The sequence below is a fragment of the Hippopotamus amphibius genome, chromosome 14, assembly GCF_030028045.1.
Source record: "Hippopotamus amphibius kiboko isolate mHipAmp2 chromosome 14, mHipAmp2.hap2, whole genome shotgun sequence".
NCBI classification, from domain to species: Eukaryota; Metazoa; Chordata; class Mammalia; order Artiodactyla; family Hippopotamidae; genus Hippopotamus; species Hippopotamus amphibius.
This window is the reverse complement of record NC_080199.1, coordinates 32,604,292-32,623,416: the sequence shown is the minus strand read 5'-3', so window position 1 is coordinate 32,623,416 and position 19,125 is coordinate 32,604,292. Positions and strand designations below refer to the sequence as shown.

General features: G+C 41.8%; 1 protein-coding gene and 1 long non-coding RNA gene across 11 annotated transcripts in view; one reads left to right on the top strand and one right to left on the bottom strand.

The window, feature by feature from the left end:
• The window catches only part of MYCBP2 (MYC binding protein 2), a 267,817-nt gene extending 259,539 nt beyond the window's left edge, over positions 1–8,278 (bottom strand). For 5 of the 8 annotated variants that reach the window (XM_057707049.1, XM_057707052.1, XM_057707056.1 and 2 more), the window contains exon 1: positions 7,680–8,276. In XM_057707049.1, coding sequence (XP_057563032.1) covers positions 7,680–7,987 — 308 coding nt within the window. In that variant the 5' untranslated portion in view covers positions 7,988–8,276. Of the gene's footprint in view, positions 1–7,679 lie in introns of all 8 variants that reach the window. The other 3 variants (XM_057707050.1, XM_057707051.1, XM_057707054.1) reach the window with 2 other exon arrangements.
• A 134-nt stretch (positions 8,279–8,412) lies between these two features.
• LOC130835506 (uncharacterized) overlaps positions 8,413–19,125 on the top strand; it is a 181,403-nt gene continuing 170,690 nt past the window's right edge. For all 3 annotated transcript variants that reach the window (XR_009048963.1, XR_009048962.1, XR_009048964.1), the window contains exon 1: positions 8,413–8,531. This is a non-coding gene — a long non-coding RNA (uncharacterized LOC130835506). The remainder of the gene's footprint in view (positions 8,532–19,125) is intronic.

Genomic DNA, 19,125 nt, shown 5'->3' with positions numbered 1-19,125 from the left:
CACAGCATGCAAAAGGTTTCAGTATCATGTTCCATCTACAACCAGTAGTGGGGTTCTTACTGCTAGCCAGCCAGCAGATAATCTAGCTCCAAAATCCATTTGAAAGACTACTTCCTCAGACCACTCTGCCACCACAACTGTCTTGGAAGGAAAAAGACTCTGAAATGGAGATTTGCATACCCAAAGTACTGGGGAATGCCCTCCAAATCAGCAGCTGTGGGAGAGTAAAGGAAGTGAGACTAAAACAGAGGAAGGAGTTGAGTTGAAACGCAGCCACAAGAATGCCTCAGCCAATCATGGGGAGCTCTGGAGTTGGGCTGGATCTTCAACATTGTCCTACCTTAGGGCAAAAGGGCCAGGCATTTACACCCCCATATAGAATTGGCATTGGACACACGCTGACCCTGAAGAAGACACATGACTCTGAGGGAAGCAGCCCTGTTGGCTCAGAGCAATGCCTGGAGAGACTCAGTTGCAATCAGTTTTAGCTGCCAATATTCTCAATGGCTAGGGGAACTTGTACCTGAAGGGGGACATGGGTGATGAATTACAGCACCTACGACACCACTGCTGGACTATTATACCAATTTGGCTAATGAGGGGAGAAAATGAATCATTTACCCTGCTTTCTTAGGAGGAACTAAGTTCACCACCAGTTGATAAGGGAAAACTCTTTTTTGCAGAAGAGCATAAGCTACTAAATCCTATTTTAACAGAATTAGAAAAATCATCATTTTGAAGCCCCTAATGAAATTATTGACTCAGTCAAGGATTATCAAAGGATGCTAAAGCCATTAGGTGCAAGATATTCACAGTGTGCCAAAGTTATTACCCACAATTATCTGCTTATTGCAAATAGAAGAAGCATACATTTACAGAAAAGAGATCTAGTGGGTACCATCTTATCCAGGTAATTCAAGAAACTAGACTGAGCATTATTAAACGAGACAACCTGAAAACCTCTGGATGGGATTCAATGTGTGGTACTCAACAGAATATTCTTGCCAAAAATTGTTTAACCAAAACCTATTGAAGTTTTAAAGCCTAGCTTCCATTTATAGGAAATATGGGGATAGATGACATAGAGAGGAACAATATCTTGGGTCCTGCCCTTAAGGAGTTAGATTTATAAGACATTCTAGAAAAGGTAAAATACTAGCGACAGAAAACTGGTCTGTGGTGGCCACTGGCTAGGGGAAGGAAAAGCAAGTTAACTAAAGAAACATTTTAGAATGATGCAAATATTCTATACTTGACTGTGATGGTTCTAAGACTCTTCTAATGGACACTTAAAAATGGTAAATTTTATTATATGTAAATTAAACTTCGATTAACCTCCCCCCTCCCCCCCAAAAGCTGAATATTTAATCTGTTCTTGAATAAAAAAGTGAGACTATTATGGCTATTCTGTTGATTTTTTAAAATAAATATCTTAAAATGCAAAACTATTTTTAAATTAACATTTTTAATTTCTTTTTAAGCCCAAAGGCAAGATTTTCTCTTATTTTGAGCTAGGAAATAAATTCATTTCATATTTCTATCCACTAATATGCCAATAGAGTAATTTTTGTTTATAGAGGATTCCATAGATGTAACAGCTATATGAAGCAAATTACTACCTATCCACGAATACACTGATTCAATCCCATATCACTTCCTAAAACACTCCTACAATAATGTCTCTTCATAGCTCAAAACTCTCAGTATTTACTGAATAAAATCTAACTCTTACCCGGCAGCTCAAGCTGCCCTACCCTCTGACCAAAGCCTCCGCTTCCAGAATGAATTCCCATTACTCTCCCTCATAACACCTACATCCTAGCTCTAACAGAATTCTTACCATTACCTACACACAAACTGTGTTTTCTCACCTCTTGCTCATGCTTTTGTACCAGCTCAGAATGCCATCTCTTTGTCATAACAGGCTATGCTTTCTTAGTAACTTCATTTAACACTTTTGTAAGTACCTGCCTTTGTACCTTTCACCCCCATCCAGACAATAAACTCAAGGTAGAAACTATCTTGCAAATCTTTATAAGGCCAATGGTTAGCACCAAGTATTAATCACAGAATCTTTGCTGGATTAACCTCTTATAACTGAAATCCCATGCATCTGAAGGATGGGCTCAAATAGCATTTCTAACAAGAAACAGATAAAGAAGCTGAAGGAAGTAAGTGGATTTAGCTTAGAGAAGAAAAGCAATTTCCCATTTTAACCACAATCCCCTCTATTGTTTCCACTAACACTGTTCTTCTACCACTTCAACCCAGATACCCTGACTACTTTTATCTCCCAGTCTATCAGTTCCCTCCTAGCATCACTTTCCTTTTTACCATATGGTCAATCTTTGTCACCAAAAACCTTCACTTTCTTTCTTTCTTTGACCTCTGGGCACACTTCGACCTTGAATCAACTAGCAGTTTTTTTCATTTATCTCTTGAGTGGAAAAGCTTACGACATCATGCTGATTGGAATTTTAAATATGTGATTTTAATAATAATATTAGTAATACCAAAACTACCAACAAGAGCAGCTAACATTTAATGAGTACTAAACCATGTTCAGGCACAATGTCCTTTCAATAACCCTATAAGGTTACAAGTAAAGAAGCAGACACGGAAATGCTAATTAACTTGCTCATTTTAAGAAAGAAAAAAGCAGAACTGAAATCCTAAGGCAGCCTGACTCCCCAGCAGATTTAGCCACTGTGCTATGGTTCTTCCCAAATGCAAACAATGCTATACTCAGTCAATGCTGTACTGCCATTCACACTTAGAACTGATCAAACATTCCTTTATTCATTTCCTTACAATCCCTTTCCTCAAGCAAATTCCCAACTTTGACTGATTTATTCCTACAAAAATATACTTATTCAGTCACTGAATAAATGAAATAGCTATTCCCACATTCGACACAGTCATTGAGACCAAACATAAAAGAGTAAGACATGATCTCTGCCTTCTCTGTAAATCCCCAAATTCCATCTGCCTTTTCACTCTCGTAGAAATTACTAATACTTATTAGCACTTAATGGGCCAAGCACTTTACACATACAGATTCATTTAATCTACAAGACAATCCTCACTATTACTATTCCCACTGTACACAGAAGAAAACTGAGGCACAAACAAAAGCAAAAATAAACAAGTAGGACTAGGTCAAACTAAGAAGCTTCTGCACAGCAAAGGAAATAAACAAAAATGAAAAGGTGACCTACCAAATGGGAGAAAATACTTGCAACCCATATATTTATAAGGGGTTAATATCTAAAATTAAGAATTCATACACCTCAATATCAAAAAACAATAAACAAACAAACAACAAAAGAAAGCCCACAAATAATCCAATTCAAAACATGGAAAGAGGCTCTGAACAAACTTTTTTCCAAAAAAAGATATATGAATGGCTAACAGGTACATGAAAAGATGCTCAACATCACTAATCACCTGAAAATTGCAAATCAAAACAACAACGAAATATCACTTCACACTTTTAGAATGACTATTATCAAAAAGACAAGAAATAAAAAGTATTGGCGAGGATGTGGAGAAAAGGGAAGCCTTATGCACTGTTGGTGGGAATGTAAATTGATGCAGCCCCTATGGAAAACAATACAGAACTTTCTCAAAAACTTAAAAATAAAACTACCACATGATCCAGCAATTTCACTTCTGAGAATGTACTCAAAGGCAACAAAAACACTAACTTGAAACGATATCTGCACCCCTATGCTCACTGCAGCGTTATTCACAATAGCCAAGAAGCAACCTAAATTTCCACTGACGGATGAAAAAAGATGTTATATATATATATATAATGGAATATTATTTGGCCATAAAAAAGAGGGAAATCTTACCATTTGCAACACCAGAAATGGATCTTGAGGGCATTATGGTAAGTGAACTAAGACAGAAAAAGACAAATATACCATATGATCTCACTTCTAACTGAAATCTAAAAACAAAACAAAACAGAAACAAAAACTGAACTCATAGATACAGAGAACAGATTCATGGTTGTCAGAGGCAGGAGGTAGGGATGGGCGAAATGGGCAAAAGAAGTAGAAAGGTACAAATAAAAACTTCCAGTTATAAAATAAATAAGTTATGGGGATTTAATGTACAGCATGGTGACTATAATTAATCATACTGGTCTGTATATTTGAAAGTTGCTAAGAAAGTAAATCTTAAAAGTTCTCACCGCAAGAAAAAAAAATTTTCAACTACGTGTGGTGATGGATGTTGACTTTACGTGGTAGTCACTTCTCAAAATATGGAATGATTATGTTGTACACCAACAACTAATATAATGTTATATGCCAATTATATCTCCAAAATATCCTGTAAACAAAAAACTGAGGCACAGAAGTTATGTAATACCCAAGGTCACACAGCTAAAAAGTGGCAAAGCCAGGATCTAAAACCAGTCTAGCTTCAGAAGCCAAGCATTCACTAGAATGCCATCAAAGTCACTGACATCATCAGGCTGCCATCCCTCAACTTCTCTACCTACACCTAAAACGTAATCCACAGTACTTAAGTTATTCAACACTGAGCGATAACACTCACTTTATTTTTGTTCCTTGAACACAACCTTGTTTCTGCATCAGAGGCTTTATATTTTCCTAAAACACTATTTCTCTAGGTCTGCCTTCCAATCATTATGACTCAACTTAAATGTTAACTCACAAAGAGACCCATCCTGACCACCATACCTCAAATACCACCCCCTTCCCCCCGCCAACTACAAATCGTCTATCACATGAAATAGGTTTTATTTCCTTCATGGTTACTTATCACTACTTGAAATGACCAGTTGCTTTTGTCTCCCCACTAGAGTGAAAGTTCCAAAGAGAGTAGAGACCTTGTCTATCTTGCTCACTGCTACATCTTCAGCACCTAAAACAGTGCCTGGCACACAGTAGGCATTGGATATTTACAGACAGATGGCAAAAACTGTGCTAGACATTGGGATTACCAAAATGAATAGGATATAGTTAATAAACTCTTAGTCTTTAGATTAATAAATACCTTCTCCTCTTCTATATTAAAGGATGACTATCACCTAACTTTTTAGTGGCTAACCTCTCCACCTGTCATATTAAATCTGTCCCCGAGATCTCCTTTAGACTTCTCCCCAATCACTTATCCCCTCTCCCACTTCTTTAATTTCTCCTTCTCCACTTACTGGATGTTTCCCACCCACTCTCCCATACTCAAATACCCTTCCCTCCACCCTGCATCTCCCCATTACCCCAAAATATCCCATTGACTCCTCAGCCACATCTCTCTTCCACAGAATCTTGACCACTTCCTCAAAAGTCATCAGTGCCCTGGAAAGTGTTCTCACTTTCTTCAACATTTAACCCTATTGAGGACTTTCAATCCACTTTCTTAGGATCAGAGGTGCTACTGTCCCATGGTTCTCTTCTTAAGTTCTTAAATCTTTTTTCAGCTTTCGTCACTGTCTCCTTTCTCTCACACCTTTAAACTTGATTCTCACTAGAACTCCACCCTCTATTCTTGCTCCATTCTCTGTCCCCGAAACATTTCATCTTCTCCTCTAACTAGTGCCCCTATACAAATAATTATATCATTCATTCAGAACCAAAATCCCAGCTCCAATTTCCCCATTCATATTTAATAAGAAATGTGACTGAATTCTTAAGCAAATCCTCAATAATGAATAGTTGCAAGCCAAGACTTACAAAAAATGATGTGAACTATAATAAACAATAATGTTCTGAACAAGCACTAGAAGGCAATATCATACAACTTAAGGCTCGTTTCCATGAGCACCTCTTGAAAGATGGTACTTGAGCTAATTCTTCACTAATTTTAATTGACATCTTGTACAAAAATAGACCAAAGACTAAAAATCATTCAGACTTTATATATGTAGTTAATCTATATTAATTTTGTTTAAAACTGTTTATACAGTTCTAAATACACAGAAACTGTATTATTACACAAATGCAGTAGTAGAAAGTTAAAACAGGGAACATACCAGTCACAAATTATTGTATAAGTCTGGAAACGACATACAAAATAAATTCGAATTCTTTGAGAGGGGTTTGTAAAGATGTACCTGCAGTGCCATAATTTACAGACTCACAGCTCAAAATTATACCTAATTGTTGGAACAAACTGTCTCTTGAGGTTTTGTGCTATTTTCAAAAACATTAGCAAGAAACAGACTTGTGCCATTTGTGGCTTTCGGTATAGACAGCAAAGGGTAGTTAGTTACACACATTTATATGAGTATGGTAAAAATACTCAAGTCCCAATTCTATAAACAATTATACACATGAGAAGAGTGGTTTACCCAGAAAAAGTGTGAAGAAAGCTCCATCTTTACAACTCTGCAGTGGATAAGAGCCACAGTACACGCTGGTCAACCACGAATACCTGACTCACAGCCTAGCCCCTTTCATAATGAGAGAAAATGGCATCTGGTTATTACCAAACAAACTGCACATTCAATAGATACAGTAAACTCTGTAACTTATTTGACAAAATCCAACTATGCTTTCCCTATGTGTTGCAAGAAGGTGTGAGAAAAAAAGATGAAGCCAACTCCCAATCATACCACTGCCAAAGCCAAGCTGGTGAAACAAGTCAGTCACCATCCTTCAGGGTATGTGGCATGTAAGGGCATGGAAAGGAAAACAATAGGTGAGCCCTAAGCAAAAAGACACCCACATTTTAAGAAAAAGAAAATGAAAGTGATTTAACACCTCCTTCATCAAGGAAGCTGAAGGTGCACCAAGCCCAGGAAGAGATGTAGGAGCTACTCAAATTTTCTAGTTGGCGGCAGCTGATCACTACACCAGCTGTCACATTTTGAAGTTCCTCAGGTTTCCCCTTTTACCCACAAAACCCCCTCTAATCTAAAGCCAAAAAGTGACAGAGGAAATAGAACAGAAGATAAAGGGAAATGGCCGATTGGACAACAGAACACGAGCGCTGCTGCAACCGCATCTCTAGAGAACCAAAAGGTCCAGTTATTAAAGTACGGATCTAAAAATCTGTATCAGACACCTTTCACGTCCACAGGAACCTCCATCTGCATCCCTTTCGCGTAAATCTCTTAAATTGAAACCCCATGCCTTATCTTACAGCCTGATTATCTAATACTCATCCTATATATATGACATTGTCCTGAACTGATACCATCACCTCCCTAAGTGAAAGGCATATTTTTTTAAGGGAGGCGGAAAGGTGAGGATGGCGCGGGGGGGGGGGGGGGGTGGATGACAAATAACGTGCAAATATCATTGCGGCAGAAATACAAGAAACGCCACTTCCCTCACCGCTCTTACAAATTCTCTCCGTGCATTACCCTCTACTCATCCCTCCTCCTTCTTCAACAATACATATACACGTGTCATAACCGACCCGCACCATCACCTTTTCTAGCATCACACGCTCTCCTCCCACCCTCCCTTGCCCCCCACAAAGACAGTAACCCACACTTAGAACAGAAACTGCTGCCACCGCACCCTCCTATCTCAATAAGTGCTTCCACCATCTACCATCAAGCGCTTGCTGAAAGACAGCTCAACAAATACGTATGTAGACAGACAGACACACACGCAAACACACACATACACACAGGCGCGCGTACACACGGGCGCACATGCAGCATGTGGCGCAAAGAAGGGCACCCGGAGACGCACCTGGAGGCCGGGTGTCCAGCGCTGCTGCCCCCCTGGTCCCTGTCACTGAGCGCAGCTGTGTAAATCCTCCGGTAGCGGTCGGCCAGGGCCCGGCCTGACAGCAGCAGCTGGTAGTGACCCCGGGAGTCCGCGGCCGGCAGCCCCAGCCCCAGCCCCAGCCCGGCGGCCGCCAAGGAGCCCTCGGGAACCGGCATGAACAGCGCCCCCGGCGCCGGGGATGAAGAGACAGTGGCGGCAGGGAAGAATCCGTCCCCGCCGGGCCCCGAGGAGGCGGCGGCGGGAGAGGCAGTCGCTGCGCACATCATCATCCTCGCCGCCGCCGCCGCCGCCGCCTCGTACCCGCGGGCCGGGCAGGCAGACACGCGCGCGCACACACACAGTCCTTTTCCAACGACGACGGCTCCGGCGGCGGCCTCTCGCTCCCGCAGCAGGGAGACTACAAAGACAGCGACCTCCTCCTCCTCCTCCTTCTCCTCCTCCTCCTCCCCGCGCCGCCCTCGCCACTACTGGGGCCGCTCATCTAACCCCGCCACCCCAGGAGTGTGAGGAGGAGGCGGTGCCGCCGCTGCCGCCGCCGCCACCACCACAGCTGCCACCGCCGGAGCCACCCGCAATGGGAAGCTGCCGGCCGCACTGGGCATGCGCCACTCCTCGCACATGCTCAGTCACTGCGGCCCCGTTCCCTCCCCACCCCCTCTCCGGCACCACTCCCTCCACCTCCGGGCTCTGGGTGTGGGGCCGTAGAGTCGCGCGGGATCCGAAAGAAGTCTGCTTCTCCGGGTTTTACTAGCAGCTTGAGGAAGAGTAAGGAAAGTGCTGGGGAGGCTGTCAACGACAGCCAGTCGGCTTCAGGTACTGGGTTCCCTCCAGGTGGGAGAACTGGGACCGGAAAGATAGAGGCCCTGTGCCCACCCCCAGAGAGGACCCTTAAGCACTCCTGCTACCTTTCCCCGAAGTGTGTGCTGCCAACGGAAAGACTTACTGTGTATGGTGCTGCTTGCACTCAGAATTCAAGGCAGGGGAGGCCAGCCGAATCAGCAGTCCCTTTGGCGAGCCTATTTTGGTTTTTTTGTCATTAGGATTTAAGTCTGTTTAAAATAGTTTTCATTTACGAAACACAGGTGGTAATTTAGTGCATTTTTTTTTTCGGTGAAAGTAGAATTCCCAGATATGAGAGTATTCACGAGTCTAAGGCATTCCAAAATTCTTGTTTTTAACATTTACATCAGGGCTGAATCTTAATGCAGTAGTACTTTTCCTAAATATTCTTTTTTTGGCTCCACACTCACCCTAAGAGAGCACTCTTATCTCTTGACAGTGGTCACTTCATGACTTATCTTTTTACGCTACTAAAGATAATTCTTGAATATGATCTGAAACTAATCGTGACAGTGTGTGACATCTGAAAATGTCATATCTACCAAAGATAATTGTTATCTATAAAAATGTGGTATTTGCTGAGACCCCCTGTTCCAAGCTATCCTACTAACTTCTAAGTAAATGCTCTAGAAATATATGCACCAGTGCACCCTGATTCCTATTATGTTTTATCCTTTTGATTCTCAGTTTGAAGAGTTTGCCTAACTTTTAGTCCTGACAAAATCATTTTTAAGTCCTATCATCCTGGTGTTATATCAAATACTTACTGGCTCTTAAGCTTCTTTGTCCTTCTTTAGGGGAAAAAAAAATCACATCATGTTTACTGTTTAGAGAAGTACAAACAAGAAATGCGGAAGTAAGTTAAATTAATTCTAGCTTTTGTGGGGAGAGAGTGCTGATGAGTGCATTTATCTGAGGCTTTGAATAATAAATGGATGTCATTTTGATTTTAAAAAGATAAGTAGAAGTGGGATAATGAAGACATGGGGACAAAGGACAGGCATGAGAAATAATAGTATTTTAGTCATGTGAGTAGCTCCCTTGCACAGGTTTTGTACTTGTCTTATTTCGCCAGCTATCTTCGAAGCTCCTTCAGAGCTTCTTGTTTATTTTGGTGTCCTCCTCAGCCCCTGGTCTGGAACCTCGTATATGGTAGATATCCAGTATTTGTTGGGCGAAATTCCTATCCTGATGCTTCAGCGCAGTTACACACCTGCATTGAACAGAAACCGCCCCGCCCCCCTCCCCCTCCACCCCAACCCCCCCATCCGTCCACCCCCTTACCAACCCTGTGGTGAGAGCCAAGACACAGGTATAGAGGCCGCTAAAGGCTGGTGGAGTTAAAGGCCTGAACTCTTAGCAGCTCTAAGGGCTGTTATTCTTTTTTGCAAGAGCCAGAGAGGTAGCCAAAAGGAGGAGGGGTTTGGAACCTGACTCTGCTACCTGTATGTCTTTGGGCAAGTTTCATCCTCTGAAAAATGGTCAAAATAATACTACAGGAGACTGTGGGAGGACAGCCACCTTGTCACATGGCTTTTCACAAATTGTTACACAAAACAAAACATACTAGACTCTTCCATAAGGACTGGAATGATGCTTGTGCCCGTTCCACTATTACATTCCCCGCTCCTAGCACAGAATCTAGCCCTAAGCAGGAGGGGAATATATATTGGTTGAATGAATGAATAAGTGACTGAATAAATGTTGCCAGCACAGAGAAACATTTCCAGCTCCGGCTTAGGCGATGGCATGTGCAGTCATTGCCCTTTTAGAGTTTCTAGTGGAAACTGACCTGGAATATTTGCCTCCAAGTTCCCCCTTACCCATTTCTTAATTGCCCTTAGGTTCTTAAGGTACCCTTCAGTCCCAGACAGGCCCCTTCCCGAGCCTTCTGGCTACACACAAAACCCGGTAACTGGATAATTTTCTAAGAAACCCGTTGTCATTGAGGGGCACAACTAGGCGTGCGCAGAAGCGCACACATGCTCACTTAGGTATCCGAGGGTGGCGTTTCTGTTGCGGTTGGCAGCGTTTCCTTCCACGGCAGCGGTAGCGGCCGCTCTACTCTAAACTGATAGCCAATGCAGCGTTTTTTCTCCTCCTCCTCCTCCTCTTCCTGCCTCCGCACTGTGCGCTCCCGGGTCACTGCAACTGCTACTCCTCTGCCTTGGCAGCTGGGCACCTTGGAAGGCTCCCCTGGGGTGGCAGGGAATGGGGCGCAAGCAGGGAAGGAAAGGGCCTTTGGACTCACCCTTGATTCTAACGTCCAGGGGACCTGAAATGGAGGGTGGTCCCCAAGGCAAGTCGTGAGGGTCACCTGAACCAGCGCTGCAAACGGGAGAAGTGAATTTCCCGAAATGTGCAAAAGCAAGCGTCACCTCCCGCCAGTACTGCGCGCACTACGATAGAATGCCTTGTGTTGGGAAGAGGGGCAGGGGGCTCTTATTATTCAAGGAAATGTGCTGAATGAAGAAATATATAGAGGCTTTGCTTTTGTTTTTCCAGGCCCATTGAGCACGGCTCCAGTACTTTCCGCGCTGCCATCTTAGCTTTATCTTCTGGCCGGGCTGGGCGTGTGTGCATTCGTGTTGGGAGGGAGCATTGGGCGGGTAGGGTGTCATAATTGGCTAGTCAGGAGTTCAGGACACATAATATAATTGAACTAAGGCAAATGACTTTGCCCATTTTATTAGTGAAATACATGCATAGTATTTTTTAGTCTTTGTGATTGATATCATGCTCATTTCTCAAAAGCATCTCTCTTCTCTATGACCATATAAGACCATGGCTTCATCTTTTATCCCTATGATCACAGATTTTATCACTCTTTTCCACTTCAAATTGCAAACCTGGGACTACAATTTTCTGAACTCTTATCAGATTTACATTTTTGGTACTCTATAAGTAGACTTTCTTTTAAGGAAGCCATCAGCACTGATGTAGTAAATAACAGGCAGAAACCATAAAGTGTATGTAAGAGGACAATGATTGATATTGTTAGTTTCATTTAAAAGGTTAATATTGTACTAATGCTATACAAGACTAATGCTACAAACACAGGAAACATATATATTATCAGAAACATCAAGACTGCTGAAAATGTTGTGGTCAGAGTCAAGAGTCTGAGTTTGTTTCCCGGATTTGTACAATAATGCATGTAAAAAACAAAATCGGTGGCTGAGAGCATCCTAAAACAAGCTTGGTCGCTGAAAACAATTTGGAAGGAAAAAAGTGCTCCAGCTTGAAGAGTGAAGAAATGCTTCACTCTTCAGTAGCCACTTTCTAAGCACCACAGGATTCTGCATTCTTGACAAATATGGCCATATTGCACTTTAAAGTGAAATATATTTCATGTATCTAATACTGCAAACTGAACAGAAAAAGTCAACATGGCAGTTGAAATTCTTTTAAACAAAAATTACATATTGGATCCCCTAGATACCTTGACCTCTTCCTTTTAAACAACTGTTTTTAGAGCCTTGAAAGAGTCAGTAATTTGTAGGTATGAAGAGTTAATGCTTTTTCCTTTTTATTCATATTAGTTTTAAAAGATACAAATTTTATGTCCAACTTTTCCAACAAATAAAAAATTTAGATTCTAGGGGCCCTGAGCTAAATTTTTCTCCCTGAAAAATTATTCTAAAACATCTGTTAGTAAGAATATTCTTTGAAGTATGTAAATTCAATAATATGAGGGTGAGTCAAAAATTATCTGCACTCCGGCTGTAGAATTTATTGTAATTAACTTTTAGAAAAGACGAATACATCATTTTTGACATAATCTCCTTTCTTTTCAATACACGTTGTCCATCTGTCAACAAGCTTTTGTATGCCCTCATTAAAAAATGTTTTAGGCTGAGCTGCAAGCCATGAACGCACCGCTGTCTTCACTTCTTCATCAGAAGTGAATCTTTGTCCTCGTAGGGCTGCCTTCAGGGGACCAAACAGATGAAAGTCCAATGGAGCAAGATCAGGACTATAGGGAGGGTACCTTAACACCTCAAAATGAAATAAACCATGACAGACTTAGATTTCAAAAAGTTTGTGCGAGATAGATACCAAAACAACTCACAGAAGAGCATAAACAGAAGCGTTTGGATATCTGTAAACAAAATTTGGACCGATACTCTAAGGATGGTGAAAGTTTCTTCAAGAGAGTCATTACTGATGATGAGACATGGATTCATCACTGCGAGCCTGTGAGTAAACAGCAGAGTATGGAATGGAAACATCCTCAATCACTGACCAAGAAAAAGTCCAAAAGTCAACCATCAGCTGGAAAATTGATGCTTACAGTTTTCCGAGATTCTCAAGGACCAGCATTGGAACATTATCAGAAAATATGTTCAACAATCGTCAGTGCTTGTTACAGTGAGGTGTTTATTGAAGAGTTGAAGCCTAAACTTCAGATTAAATGCAGAGGATTGCTATCCAAGGGTGTTGTGATCTTGCATGACAGTTCACATCCACACACTGTTGACACTCTGCAAAAACTTCATTTTGAGGTGTTAAAGCATCCTCCCTATAGTCCTGATCTTGCTCCATTGGACTTTCACCTGTTTGGTCCCATGAAAGTAGCCCTTCGAGGACAAAGATTCACTTCTGATGTAGTGAAGACAGCAGTGCATTCATGGCTTGCAGCTCAGCCTAAAACATTTTTTAATGAGGACATACGAAAGCTTGTTGACAGATTGACAAACTGTATTGAAAAGCAAGGCGATTATGTCGAAAAATGATGTGTCTTTTCTAAATGTTAATTACAATAAATTCTACAGCCAGAGTGCAGATAATTTTTGACTCACCCTCATATATATTTGAATGCAAGTCATGGTTTTAAAAATCTCATTGTTGTGATATGTTTTAGCCCAGAAGCAGCTTTCACAAGTGATACAGAAAGTCACGTAAAGTGTAACTCTGAGAGAAATGTAAGAACCACAGAATTTTAATCTTGAAAACTTCAATATAGTTCATAAATTATTAGGCTGGTCTTTATTACTAAGATTAAATAGTTTAATAATTAAATCATATTTCCTCAAACCCTAAAGGACTATTGAAATTTTTATATAGAATGGCAATTTTATAATGTCAAAGTTTCTTTGAAATATATTATTTTTAAAAGGGTGCTTGGCTAATCCAGCTATCGGGATATATCTAAATGGCTCTAAACTGATTATACTAGGCATGCTCTCACTTTAAAGACATTTAGCCTTCCTCAGGCTAAGTTTTCTCATCAGTAAAATGAGGGTAATAATAGGAGCTACTTCATTAGATTCTTTGAGAATTAAGTTAAGTGATATGTATGAAGGACTTGCTTAGCACATTATCTGGCAGGCAATAACTATTATTATCATGTGTGGTGCTTTATTTGAAGTGTGTCCCAATCTTGTGCTAGAGGAAGTAACAAAACAGTTATACAGTTTGAGTTTTAAACACTGGGATTTGGGAGTTTGTTTTTTTTTGAGTCCTAGCCACAAACACAGATTTACTGTATCTTGATATGACAAGAAGAATAGAATCTAAAGACTCTTCATTTTCCTAAAATACCCTTTCTTGATTGATGTGTTACTTCACAAAACATATTGCTTACTTTCATAAATTCAGTGAGTTTTTGGAATTTTAACTGGTGACTGTATTTTTGATAGTCAAAATGTTATAGTTTCTTCTCAGGTGGCTGATGGCACTGGTACACTTTTAGGTCAAAAATTATAAATCATCCATGGCTCACTTTCTCTGTTAATTTATCTGTAATTAACATCAAACTCTTAGTCCCACCTAGTTCAACTTCCTGTTTTGATCAGTATTTTTATTTTATATTTTGAAAGTAAAAAGGAATCGATTTACTAGTTCTTCATAAATAATTCTCTTAAAAATATTTTGCTCCTTCTGTATCACATCAGGTTTGCTTTCAAACTGGGCCAGAAGCTGTTTAAAAAGTTTTTAGAACATATATTTCATAAAAAATAGTTCATGCTTTTCCTGAATTAATTTGTGGTAAGTGGAACTATTTTCTTAGTTCAGATAGAATAAATAATCTTATCTGTATGATGTCAAATGTTAGGAGCTAGATTATTCACGTGGTAGAGCAAAGACAACACTGCTTCCCTGCAGGTACTCCTAAATGCATCTCCACATGCAGGTGGGATGGTGTGCAAGTAATTTGCTTGTTTGCTCGAGTCCATTCTTCCCCATGCCCCAGCCCTGCTCTGTACAGCAAGGGAATGAGCCCTGCAGACTTCATTTTCCAGGCTCTATTGCCAGCTAACTTCAAATTAGGTTAAGCTTTTGGGGTGAGATGGGTGATTGGAAAATGGGAAGGAGGAGAAACTGTGCCTCTCCCATCCCCCACCCTCCCTGCTCTGTTTTGGGCAACATCTCCTCTGTGATTCCAGCTTCTGCTGGGCAGCCTCTCCTTTCATGATCCAGCTCCAGCCAGGTATCCTCTTGTGGAACAAGTTCTCACTGGGCAGTCCCAACTCCTGGAGTCTTGTGACAGTATCTCCTACTTTGGGATCTCCAACCTTAGGGATTATATTAGCTTCCTGATGATATTAATCCTTGAGATGTCTCTATCCCTTCTTTGGCTTTTTGGCTCCTTCAGTACCATTGCAATTAGCTCCCCATATTCAGTCCCCTCTCTTAAAGACCTGGCGTGCACTTGTTTGTTTTCCTGATTGGACTTGGAGTGAGATAGGTAGTCTCCCGTCCACATAATAGACCTGAATTGGCTCCTTAGCCAAATGATGGCATGTCATCATCTTTCATCTGGTCTTTAAAGCTTGTAGATCTGGCCTCAATTCGAAAAACAGAAACCTACTTTGAAAATAATATTGATTGACTCACTGCACCCTTTCCAAATCCCCTTCTTCCATGCCTGCTTCTACTCTAGAGACAGGAAAAAATGAAGTATTCTCTCTGTGAGACTCTCTTACATCTAAGATTGGCTTTGGGACACAATCCAGGCCAGCAGGATGATGGGAAGTCTGCTGGTACTGTTCTATTGTCTCTCTCTCTTTCCGCCTCAAAGATGGTCAGAATGCCTGATGTTTGTAGCCATGAGATAAGAGGTATGAGATAAATGCCAAGGGCATCACTGACATCATCCTTGACATGTGGAGCCGTTGAACAAAGTTTCAAATTTATTTTTATGGGGAAAAAAGACCCTTCTTGCTTTATTCAAGTCCAACATCAAAAAGTTCAGTGAACTGTATTTTATGTCATTCCTTTTGGGTTTATTAACAATTTCTACAGTGGTGTGCCTCCCAGATATCCTTCAAGTCTGAGGCACTTATTCTACCCAGCTGCTGGAAGTATTGACTGCTAGCTGATCACAGCTAAGCCTCTTCTCATAAGTTACTCTTGACATTAGGGAGCTGTCCAAGAGTCCAGGGTTCCAGCCCCTCCCCAAGGGGAGCCCACATGAATTAATTGCTCAATGTGGTATACAAAAACCTGGCCCTCTAACCATATTTCAGGATGACTCTGAAAAGCCATGCTAGCTCACAACTCTCCATTAGCTAAGGCGTTTGTTCCAAGTGCATTGCATCAATTTCTCTTTCTCACCCGCTTTCCTCACTAATTCACAGGCAGTATTGTTGAAAGGACTTAACGATAAACTTTCTACATGCAAGCCTCCATCTCTGAGTCTGTTTCTTAGGGAGCCTGACCTGTCAGTATGGATAGTGGTCCAAAGAAGCAGACTCTAATATGGGATTTTGGAGCTGGATCATCCACTGGCTGGGTGGCAATGAGACCCCATCTGTGGTGGACAGTTTCTAAGGTGACCCCATGATCTCTGTCTCCTAATATTGCTGCCCTTGTATAAACCTCTCCCCTTGTGTGTGGGTAGGACCTGCAAATTCCTTCTAACCAATAGAATATGGCACAGTGACAGGATATACATGATTACATATACGACTAAGTTACATAATATTACAGCTGCCATCTTGCTGGGACCCTCTCTTTTTTTGTTGACTTTGAAGATGCAAGCTACCATGTTGTGAGCCACTGTATGGAGAGGTCCACATCTCTGGTAGCAGATGGTAGGCTCTGGCCAACAGCCAGCAAGGACTTAGTCCATCAGTCCAGCAGCCTACAAGGAACCTAATTCTGCCAAAAACTGAGTTTGGGAGTGGTTCCTTTCCCAACTGAATCTTAGATGAGACTGTAGCCCCAGCTGACACCTTGATTGCAGGCTTGCAGAGGACAGAACTAAGCCATAAAATGTGTGTCATCTAAGGCACTAAATCTGTGGTAATATTGCACTGTGGAAAGACAGTGAAGTACTGAGTTAGGGGTCCAGTGGTCTGAGGCATGCCAGATACATCCTACAAAGTAAATAGTAGGTTATCATACCTTGCACTTGCTACACAAAGGAGAGACAACACCTGCTAGGCTCCTCTGAGTTCTGCAGGTATAATATTTACTTGAGAATATTGCTCTGACACATTTCCTGAATGACACAGATGGCTGCCAGCTTTGACTGGTGCCCAGAGCAGGAAAGAGCTCTGCATCATCTCTTAGTGTGGGGCAAGCACTTTTGCTTCGTGGACCATACAACATGACAGAGTGTACGATATTAATGTATTAGTGGTAGGGAAAGATGCTGTGGAATAAATGGAAAGTTTCAATAGGAAAATCACAAAGAAAACTCCAAGGGTTCTGGAGCAAGGCCACATGATCTTTAGAATAAAAAATCACAAACTATTGAAAAATAGTTCCTGGCACCCTGTTTGGGCCAGGATAATGACAGAGCACCTTGCCATGAGATGTCAGGTGGCTCGAACTGACTAACGGGAGCTAGGTTTTATCAGATCCTCCAACTTATAAGGTCCAGTGGGCCCAGCAAAAACCTATGATAAAATGGAGGTGATATACCCAGGATTGGGCGTGAACAGGGCCAGAGAACAAGTAAGCTGCATGACTGTGTGGCCAGATGTCATCAACCGTTATTGCACTGGTAGCTGCCTCTAAGTTCAGACATATGGCTGCATGGGACTGAGGGGTCCCTTATGACTGACGTAGAAGAGGAAAAAGGCTGAGCTTGGTTCAAGCATAAGATGACTTGATGAGCAGGTGCACGTTGACATGAACTGCTGCTACCCTGTGATCTGACAGGTAGTGATGAAGCAAAATTCATGAACTGCACACAGTCACCCATTTTGCACATCAGGAGAAGCGGCCTAAAGTAAGAACATGTAAGACTCATGGGTAGTAGCAGATGGCTTGGCCATTTGGTAGGGGCCTGGAAGTAGAAAGATTGGAAGATTGGGGAGAAAAAGGTCTATGGAAGAGGCATGTGAATGAACCTATGGGAGGAAGCACAAAGGTGACTATCTTTGAATCACATGGTAATGCCCATTAGAGAACATCCCACCATGGAAGAGACAGGAAATGACCACGTAGATACAATGACTCTGCCAGTTGATACTGGTTAGCCTCTGTTTTTTTGTCCACCCAGTAGCGGCACAAAGCGCACATGGACAGAGTAGCCATGGTGCAGAAATGGAGGCTACGCATGGAACTTCGGGGAGGGCTCTCCCTTAACAATGCTGATCTAGCTGCTGCTACTGCAGGATGTGCGATCTGCCTGCAGGATCAAGTACAGTACCTCAAGGAAGCCAAACAGCCGCTTGCTGGATAGGTGATTACCTCCCACTCTGGAAGGGTCAGCGATTCAACTTGCCTAGGGTTGATGCATATTTTAGTGTGGATTTGTGTTCTCTGCCCACATTGGCCACTGCCATTATCTGAAGGCTTAGAGTTCTGTTTCACAGATATGGGGTCCTGAAAAGCACTGTCTCAGACCAAGGTGCCCACTTGATAGTATATGTCTGTGTTAAACTGAATAATGACCCTCCCCCCAAAATTGTCCACATTATAATCCTCAGAACCTGTGAATATGTTACCTTAAATGGCAAAAGGGGTCTTGCAGGTGTAATTAAATTAAGGATCTTCAGATGAGAAGAGCTTTCTGGATTATCCAGGTGGGACCAATAGAATCACAAGAGTTCTTATAAAGGGGAAGCAAGAGTGTCAGAGTGAGAGAAGGCAATGTGTCAGTGGAAGCAGAGTCTAAGGAAAGCTGATGGCAGAAGCAGAGAAGAGAGAGAAAAAGAGATTTGAAGATGCTGTGCTGCTGGCTTTGATGGTAGAGGGAGGGCTGTAAGCCAAGAAGTGCGTATGACCTCTAGAAGCTGGAAAAGGAAAGGAAACAAATCCTTCCCCAGAGCCTCCAGAAGAAATAGAGCCCTGCTGACTCCTTGATTTTTAGGACTTCTGACCACCAAAAAGTAAGATAAATTTGGCTTGTTTTAACCCAGTAAATTTGTTACAGAAGCAAAGGAAACAAGTACAATATCTGTTGGATCCACTTATCCTATAATATAAAATGCCACCCAGAACTGGCTATTAATAGAATGATGACGTGCGTGGTCTTTTGAAGGTGCAGTTGGGGCATAAGCTGAACATAATGTACTTTACCAAGTACTGCATGGTGCTGTGTCCCCAGTAGATAGAACATAGTAGTTAAGGAACCCAGAGCCAAAGCAGTAGTGGCCCTACTCCCAAT